The sequence below is a fragment of the Lasiosphaeria miniovina genome, assembly GCF_030549165.1.
Source record: "Lasiosphaeria miniovina strain SMH2392-1A chromosome Unknown B0T26scaffold_2, whole genome shotgun sequence".
NCBI lineage: Eukaryota > Fungi > Ascomycota > Sordariomycetes > Sordariales > Lasiosphaeriaceae > Lasiosphaeria > Lasiosphaeria miniovina.
The window spans coordinates 6,437,425-6,446,533 of record NW_026848221.1 but is presented as its reverse complement, the minus strand read 5'-3'; the positions used below and the strand labels follow the sequence as shown (position 1 = coordinate 6,446,533).

The 9,109-nt window shown below is 55.5% G+C and overlaps 2 protein-coding genes across 2 annotated transcripts; one reads left to right on the top strand and one right to left on the bottom strand.

Moving 5' to 3' along the window:
• Positions 1-2,155: 2,155 nt before the first annotated feature.
• Positions 2,156-3,018, top strand: B0T26DRAFT_748846 (uncharacterized protein; the record flags this gene model as incomplete). The annotated part of the gene is made up of 4 exons (XM_060445016.1): positions 2,156-2,196; positions 2,341-2,490; positions 2,543-2,574; positions 2,765-3,018. The coding sequence occupies 4 exons, from the start codon at positions 2,156-2,158 to the stop codon at positions 3,016-3,018; spliced, it is 477 nt and encodes a 158-aa protein (XP_060301521.1).
• A 1,151-nt stretch (positions 3,019-4,169) lies between these two features.
• On the bottom strand, positions 4,170-9,055 carry B0T26DRAFT_810563 (Hydantoinase B/oxoprolinase-domain-containing protein). Its single transcript, XM_060447268.1, has 3 exons — positions 6,447-9,055; positions 6,181-6,392; positions 4,170-6,122 (listed from the first exon to the last, which is right to left on the bottom strand). The coding sequence occupies exons 1-3, from the start codon at positions 8,726-8,728 to the stop codon at positions 4,543-4,545; spliced, it is 4,074 nt and encodes a 1,357-aa protein (XP_060301520.1). The 5' UTR covers positions 8,729-9,055; the 3' UTR covers positions 4,170-4,542.
• Positions 9,056-9,109: the final 54 nt, after the last annotated feature.

Here is a 9,109-nt window from a genome sequence, read left to right as displayed (position 1 = left end):
TGGGCGCCACTGAGTGGCAGTAAGAAGGAGAAAAGGGGCCGCAGCAAGGGGCAACGAAGCGGCAGACAAGGGGGCACTTGCCGAAGGTGGCACGAGGCTGCTTTCCTATTCCATCACTTAGAGTTCCAACGGTGATCAGCTGCAGCCGGTTTTTCAGGCGGGCAGGACCCAAATATTTCGACCGACGGGACCTAGGGCTTCACTGATACCCGACAGGAACTCTAGGGAGGCTTTTTTTCCTCAAACGTCGCAGTCTGGTGGTTGCTGTCGCTCCCGACAACAGAAACCCAGGCCAGGCTTGTGTCTCGCTGCCGCCACACCTTCATGCCGCCGAGTCCATCACCCTAATTAGGTATCCCATCCAAGTCTCGACTGCTATCCCCCACTCCCTCTTCTTCCCATTTCTCTCAGAAGTTAGTGAAGAGCGAGAGGCAAGGGAGGGCTTCCATGTATCGATCATCTCGATTGTCTCGGTTGTCTCGATCGCATCGTCACTTTACTATTATCGGCCACTGCGTCCCACCAGCAAGCAGATCTCGTCTCGGCGCTTTAGCGAACCCCTGCGCCCTCTTTGCTTGCTTGCGGCCAGTGTCGCACGTCACAATCACAACCACCAGACGCCCTTCTCGGGCCCATCGCCCATTCATGGTGCCTAGTTATAGATAGTAATTGCACGCCCGCACTTTGCCTTCGTCTGCAAAGGGTTAACCGTCCAGCCCTCCAGCAATCATCCGCCCACTCGCTCACTTACCTCAGAGTGCTGAGATTGTCATAAACTAGGAAATAGTGCTGCCATGGCAGCCACGCTGCGCCAGTCTTGGCGAATACAATACGACATTCCATCTGCCAGACTCAATTAGACAAGACGATGTTTATCAGACATACAGAAAGCACATGTGAGGTCATGCTGACCTTCTGTGATTAGCGAGAATCACTCCGGTTCGGACGGACGGGCCGCTTGTATCCAGGCCTCCTCAAGCTAGGGTCCCGCGATACGAGAAACAGCAAATATAAACACAGGATGAAGCATGCTGTTCTCCTTTGCTGCAGCCTGTATGCAGCCGCCACGATAGTCAGGTGGCAGGGTCATGGAAGGAGAGTGACAGGACACTGGAAGCTTTGTGTCACTCACTGAGAGTCCTCGCTTCGGAACCGCACAGGGTCCCGGCCGGTGTGGTCATACCTTTGGAGTCGAATACGGCACAGTCTCTCGCAACCCTCCCGAATCATGAAACATGATAATCTTCAAGATAAGCTGAAAACTTGCACCAGCCATCGACAGTTGCCCGTGTACAGAGTTCACTACCCAGTCTCGAGACAGACTTCCGGGTCTTTTATCTGTCTGCCTAACTACTTTGCGGTATTGTATTATCTGGGTTCAACACCACGGCGCGTGGGCCACATTGGGGCGGCGGCAGCCAGAACAGACCCTGTACTCAGAATAGCAGGCCGATGAAGCTCACCGCCTAGTGTCGGGCTCATTTCGCTCTGCATCTCCGGCCTCGGAGTTTATGAGGCTAGGCCTTGTTCTAGACACTGGACGAGACGAGACAATACATGCTTGCATAGCCATAATGTCATTGTTTACTCTCGGCGCATTAAAATCGGCCCACTCCGGTACGTACCCTAATTAGACATATATCTCACCGTTACCATCAATAGTGATCTAGGCTGTCTCACCCTCCAACCAATCAGATACACAGTCCAAGGAGCGGTCGGTTACAACCTCCGTGGAAGTGCCAAGATATGCTCACAACATGGAACTCGGCACAGAATTCGGTAGCTGTCTGGGTTGTAGCAAAGAGCAAGAGACGAGTTAGCACTTCGGCTTCTCCAAGTTCCCCGATGCGAGGTGCGAGGTGCGAGCCGCGAGTCTACGAAACTCTATCTCGAGGTTTGCAGCAGAGGAAAGACTGATTCCAAATACTCGCTAGTCAAGCGCTAGAATCCCATCACGGCGAGAGCTGCTTGCACAGCTCCACAGCCAAAGAAGATATGACATCACCCAAGTTGTTCGAGCCAGCCGGTCTTTCCTGTACTGGAAGGCTCATAGACCAGGCCGTACCAGCAAGTACCCAACAAGAAGGTGAAGAGAAGTGACAGAAACGATAGAACACTCCACCGCAGTTTCTCTGCACTCAAGTCTGCGTTCTCAATGAGAAGCAGCCTGTGCACAAACGTAAACCGCCGCGAGAGGTAAGCCAACCCAACGTAACACAGGTAGACTAACAGCGAAAGAAGCCCACAAGATACGGCGGTGAGGCCAATCGAGATCAAAAATTGGTGGAGGGTTATAGAATTTGAAGACAAAACAAAGAACATACACATTCTCACCCATAGTAGCAGCGGCATCTCTACCCGTCTCATCCGGACCAACCCCAACCTCTTCAACCTATCCTCGAACACGATCAAGCAGGCGAGTGCAGGAAGCGCCATGATGAACGCTACGAGTAGACCGGCCGAGATGAATCTGATCACCCACACGCTGGAGTAGGCGAACAAAACGGGCAGGCTGCCCGAAAATTGCTTACAGGAAATACAGCCGACTTCTGTCCATCTCGAGTAGAGTACAGCGTGCGCGGCGGCCCAAAAGAGAAGCACGCAGTTCCCCAGTGCAGCCAGGGCCACAGCCGTACTATCAGCTAAGTCTAGCACCCGCAAATCCGGGGGCCTGGCAACCGACAGGTCCGGCCATCGGGAAACCGCCGGGACTGCCGCGAGTGAAATGGCGGCGGCCTCGTAGAGCACGAACGACGCCACGTAGCAGCCCCCCAGCGCCTGCGTCCACAGCAAGCCCTGCAAGGCAAAGAGATTCAAGGCCTGTGGGGCGCCGAGGAAGACGAAGACGGCGACCCGGACCTACGTGTGCTCCTGCAGCGGCCGGGGCAGCGGGGCAGGGCCCGTGGTGGCAGACGCCTGCTAGTCCAGCAGACTCCGGTCTTGCAGCGTGAGGAGGAAGCCGCCACGGACCGACCGCTGCGCGACGCTCCGGGCTGCAAGCCGCACCAGCAGCGCTAGGACATCGGCGGCGCAGAAGACGGGGCTGCTGCGCAGGAACAGGCGCAGCGCGGGATCGAGACTGCAGAAGCGCCCGGCCGGCTAGATCATGGCGCTGAAGGCCACAGCTGCCAGGGCCCAGTAGGCCGTCTGCCACGGTACTGTCTGGGGGGCGTCTGTTTTATTGGCATGCTGGTCAGTTTTGGCAGGTCTGAAGCGGCGGCCGCGAGGCGGGGAGTCGTGGCTTGCCTACGGTGTTCATCTCTTTTTCTACGTCGGGTGAAATAGATGACGGTCACTCAACGAAATGTCAGCTAGGGACCTGGTAGATTCCCAAAGGAGCCCTTTCAAGCCCTTTATGAATATACGCGATGGTCTACAAGAAAAAAACAAATGATTTAGGTTTGTGTAAAGGCCAGAAGACAGTCTACGCTACTATCTTGGAAGTGTACAGCCTCACGGGGAATCTTGGGATCTTGAGCAACGAATAATTAGTCCCTCAACTGCCCAGGCATCCATCCTCAGCCGCACGCGACGCCACCAACAACTAACAGGAAGAGAAAAGCTCTGAACTCTGAACGCTAACACAATCACCGAGAGAAGGTATGGTTGGAACAGCACAGCACAGCACAGCACCTTGGATATCTCTAAATAGTAAATCGTCAACTACTACTTGGTAGTATAGAACAATAAACTCGACTTTGTTCCTTTCAGAAGGTAATTACCCAAGTGCATGGTGATGGGCATAATGCAATAAAAATAAATACAACACTGGACTGGACTATACTGTGGAGGAAGTCACTGCCTGGATAGAGATGGCAAACAAACTAACAAACGAACAAACGAATAGATAAATAAACAAGTGATGGATGGAAAGAAAGAAGGAAATAAATAAATAAAGAAGCAAGGCTAGGACATGTAACCAAACATGGCAGAACAAACTAACCCGCCTGGAGAATCCAGTCTCGAGAGACAACCAATTAACCAAAAAAGGGGAGAATTTGTAAATGAGACAGATGCCAGCACCCCAAGATCTCCGTGAAAAAAGGTGCAGGAATACACTTTCTTGTCTGCTGGCTTTTTCTCGAACCTGGAATCCCCTTTCCACCTAGATGTTCTCACTGTACGCGACTATCTCAAGCACCTTAGTTAGGCTGTTGTGTGTTTGCTTGGTTGTTAATTGGGTTGTTTATTTGGGACGGGGGAGAGCCCGATCGCCAACGTGGCTACTTATTGTATCTTGCTTGGGGTAGGATAGAGGGAGGTGTTATATCAAGAACGACAATACGCGACTGTAGAGGGAATGTCATAGAAAAATAAAACGAAGAAACAGCATAAATGTCTATCAATTAACATTACCAGTACATTCGGTCATGACATAATTATAAACGTTCATGTCATTGTGTACATGGTGATGGGTATAGGCCATTTGACCTTGGTGACAGATGAAAGCGCTCCGACGAAAGAAAACATAATGACAAAATTACGAATCCATTACCTCGTGGGACATATTCAAGTCTATTTTCACCCTTCAGAACCCCATCATCACGCCTGTAGCGCCATCTCCTCCCGCGCCGCATGTGACCCCTTCTTCCACGCCAGAGTCGGGTTGTTCCCCTTGCCGAGCGCCGGCTCGTCGCCGACCTTGCCCCAGCCACCGCCGCCCGGCGTGTTAATGATGATACGGTCGCCCGCCTTCATTGGGGCGCTGTTCTTGGCGCCGAGGTTGATGAAGCGCTCCTCGAACCCTTGCTCTTCCGCGCCAGCCTCGCTCTGCTGGAGCCTCCGCAGGCTCGTCTCCCAGCTCGCCTTCTGCACCTTGCACACCCACAGGTTGAGGCCGCACTCGGCGTCCTCGCCACCAGCCATGCCGTAAGGCCGGTAGACACGCCGCTCGCTGAGGATCGACACCTGCACGGGGATGCGGAACTCAATGTCGCGCACGACGCCGTCGCCGCCGTGGTGCTGGCCGCGGCCGCCAGACCCTTTGCGGATCGAGAAATTTCGCAGCAGGATGGGGTACCGCCTCTCAAATACTTCCGAGTCTGTGATGCGTGTGTTGGTCATGTGCGTGTGCACTCCGTCTGTGCCCTCCCAGTACGAGCCGGCGCCGCTGCCGCCCGCAATGGTCTCGTAGTAGCCAAAGCCGCGCACCTCGGCCTCGCCCGTTACATTGCCGCCAAAGCCAAACGTCAGGTTGTTGCAGTCGCCCTGGCTGGCAGCGCAAGCCTCAAACGCCTTGAATATGACGTCAGTCACGCGCTGGCTGGTCAAGACGTTACCGCCCACAACGGCGGCGTTGTCTGACGGCGACAGCAGGCTCTGGGGTGGGATCTTAACCGTGATGGGCTTGAGGCATCCCTGGTTGAGCGGGATGTCCTCAGAGATCATGCAGCGGAGCGTGTAGATTATGGCGCTATACGACACGGCTTCAGGGGCATTGATGTTGCCGTAGACCTCCGGGCCGGTGCCCTCAAAGTCGAAGACGGCCTCGCCCTTCTCGGCGTCAATGGTGATCTTGAGACGGATCGGGCTGCCGTCGTCCATAAAGTCGACCGCCGAGAGTTCCTTGCCCTCGAACCGCTTGGATACCGTCTTGAGCAGGCTCCGAACCTGCAGCTCGGCGTTGTTCTGGATTGCCACCATGTAGAACTGGACCGTGTCCTCGCCGTACTCGTCGATGAGTGTCTCGATGAGCGAGATACCCTTCTGGTTGGCCGAAACCTGCGCCCGAAGGTCGTTAATGTTATCCGCCAAGCATCTAGTCCCGCTGCAGCCCGGATACTGCGCCGGCTCCTTGTACAGAAGCTCGACTACCCTCTGCTCGTTGAATTTACCCTCGCTGACCAACTTTTCACTCTTGATCGCCGCACCCTCTTGGTAAAGTTCGCGAGAGTGCGGCGGCATGCTACCGGCTGTGATGCCACCAATGTCTGCGTGATGTGCTCGCGACGCCGCATAGAAGAGGATCTTGTCTCCAGCCTCGTTAAATGCAGGCATCAGCAGGGTGATATCCGGCAGATGCGTCCCGCCGTATGATGGATGGTTCGAGATGATGACATCTCCTTTGCTCAACTTGCCCCTCCAGATCTCTGCCTGGCGTCGAACACAAGTCGACATGGAACCTGGCGAGGACCGATTAGACATCGTTTGTAGAGCAGATAATGCTGTGTAAAGACGTACCAAGATGTACTGGTAAATGAGGAGCATTGGCCACCAGACCGCCAGTGGCGTCGAAGATGGCGCACGAAAAGTCGAGCCGCTCTTTCACGTTTGTGCTTACACTCGTCTTCTGGAGCGCCCTGCCCATTTGCTCGGCAATGGCCATGAACCTGTGGCCGAAGATGCTGAGCTTGATAGGATCCACCTCATACTCGCCTGTCGCTGTCGAGGATCTGTCAAATGTTAGCTGAGCTCGGTAGAAATCCTAGCCAAGAATGGTTTCGTACGTGTCCTTCTCCCCCTCTGTGTTCTGTATGTCAATGACGACGTGCGTTTCAAGTATCAACGCGGTGGATCCAGGGGTAACGACAATGGTCTGAGTGCCATCTGCTAACATAGCGGGACCTTTGATAGAAGTCCCGACCGCAAGATCCCCAAGCTTGTAGATTGGGGTGTCTAGGCGGCCGCCTTGGAAGAAGACCTTTGCCTCAGAGTGCTGCTTCTCGGCCGACACTTCATGTCGACTAACAGTTTTTAGTTGCTCGTCTACAGTCTTCTCACTGTATCGGAAACTCTTGCCAATACCCCGGACCCGAACATCATCGACAATAATGTCCCTGTCGTCCAGTGTGAAGCCGAATTCATAGCGGTGGTGCTCCACAAACGCCTTCCCAAAACTCCAGTCGTCGGCACCTTCCTTGCTGGGTTTGATGATCATGAGAGCAGACTCGGTGCCGCGGTATCTCATGTTCAGGTACTCCTCAAACACAATCTCACTGTCCTCGAAGCCCTGGTCTCTCAGGGTGTGGCGAGACTTGTCCTTGAGTGCACCCATCTTAGTCTTGAGCTCGCCCACTGCGTCGCCCTCGTCCTTCCAGATCTTGGAATCCGGTTCCTGCCTTTCGTCCACCACATCGGCTAGGGCCATGCCGTAGGCGGAAAGGACGGACGAGTATCGGTGGATGAGAATCTGCTTGATGCCTAGAGCCTCGGCAATGGCCACAGCGTGCTGGCCGCCTGCACCTCCAAACGTCGCCAGGCGGTGCTTGGACGAGTCGTGCCCCTTGGCCTCTGTAATGCTTCGGATAGGCCGTGTCATGGCCTCGTTTGCCACAGTGAGGAATCCGTAGGCGACTTCATCGACGTCCATCTGCTTTCCCGTCTCCTTGTTGATCTGATCTGCCAGTTCCTGGAGCGCCCGCTTGCTAGCTTCCGGATCCAGGCCCTCGTCTTCATTCTTGCCAAAGATCTTTGGAAAGAACTCGGGCAGCAGCCGCCCCAGATACAAGTTTGCATCGGTAACGGTGGCAGGGCCCCCCTTTCTATAGCAGGCTGGCCCGGGGTGAGCGCCGGCCGAGTCCGGGCCGACCACAAAGAGCCCGTTTCGGAAAAACAGCATCGACCCGCCGCCTGCGGCAACCGTGTTGATATCTAGCTGGGGAGATTGTATCGTGACGCCCGCTGTGGTGGTCTCAAAAGTGTGGTCATATCGGCCTTCGCCGTAGCGCGAGACGTCGGTGCTGGTGCCGCCCATGTCGAAGCCGATGACGGGGATTCTGGTGTTCGCATCGTAAGATGTGGTGGCATAGCCGACGACGCCGCCTGCCGGACCCGACAGGATGGCTTTTAGGCCCGTGAACTTTTCGACATCCACCAGGCCGCCGTCGCTCTGCATGAACTCGCAGCGAGCACCGCGGGCGCCCTTCTGCTTCACACTCTTAGATCCCAGGCCGCCCTCGAAGCCCTGCTGAAAGCCGGAGATGTACTTTTTGATGGTGGGGGTCAGGTACGCATCGGCGCACACAGAAGTGGCCCGTGAAACCAGCTTAATCATGGGCATCAGCTCGTGGCTGAGCGAGACGTGGCCAAACCCAATCTCCCTGGCGACCTCGCCGACGAGGGCTTCGTGGTCCGGGAACGTGTACGCGTGCATCAGACAGACGGCTATGCTCTTGATGCCACTGTCGAATATCTGCTGCAGCTGGCTGCGGATCGTGTCTCGCTGGGGTCGCTGTAGAATGCGTACAGCCTCGCCCGACAAGCCCATGACTATGTCGGCAGTCCTGGCCTCGGCGGTGCCGGCGCGGGCGTCGGACTTTGTGAGGTGGCGCTCGGGATCCTCGGCATAGTCCTCGAGGGTGACTCGCTCGTTGATCTCGACGACGGCCGAGTAGAGGACCTGGGGCTTCTTGATGGCCAGGTCGAAGATGTCGGGGCGCGACTGGTTGCCGATGACGAGGCAGTCCTTGAAGCCCTTGGTGACGACGAGGGCGATGGTCTCGCCCTTGCGCTCGAGCAGGGCATTGGTGGCGACGGTGGTGCCCATGCGGATCGAGTCGATCTGGGCCGTGTCGAGGGGCTCGCCGCGCGGAATGTCGCGCTGCAGAAAGTGCGACATGATGCGGCGGATGCCCTCGAGCGGCGCATCGCTGTAGTTGGCCGGGTCCTCGGAGAGCAGCTTGATGACGACATCCTCGCCGTTGAAGTTGCCCACGCAGTCGGTAAAGGTGCCGCCACGGTCAATGGCAATCCTGATGCCCCGGTCATTTTCTGCACCGGCTGAGCCCATTGTGCAAGGAGCCTCCACTGTCTCACTCTAGGTAGGCGCAATTCTTTCCACCTCGTGCCTTCCCGGATTAGACTTCGTGACACACGAGGAAAGTGTATCTAGATGTGGTGGTGTGAGTGTGGGGCTGTTGCCTTGTGCCCTCTTTGTCTGATATCCCCCAAATTCTGTAATGGATACCTAATAAAAAAAGAAAAAGAAAAAAAAGATGAAAAATTGCGAGTACAAGCTGCAGGACGGAAGAAGAAGAAAAGGGTTGCCAGAAATACTCCCTTCGATCCCATGGACCGAGTCGCTTTTATATCGCCGTTGGATGCCATTGTTCGTCCCAGGTTCCGGCCGTCGGCGGGGCATGTCCAAGGGCCCGGCTGCCGATCGGGTCCA

Bases quoted from the DNA above. Each gene is read 5' to 3' on its own strand.
- B0T26DRAFT_810563 (XM_060447268.1), bottom strand. From the start codon at position 8,728: ATGGGCTCAGCCGGTGCAGAAAATGACCGGGGCATCAGGATTGCCATT. The intron at 6,393-6,446 runs GTACGAAACCAT...AACATTTGACAG, and splicing joins ACAGAGGGGGAGAAGGACAC to ATCCTCGACAGCGACAGGCG. The intron at 6,123-6,180 runs GTACGTCTTTAC...GGTCCTCGCCAG, and splicing joins TCATTTACCAGTACATCTTG to GTTCCATGTCGACTTGTGTT.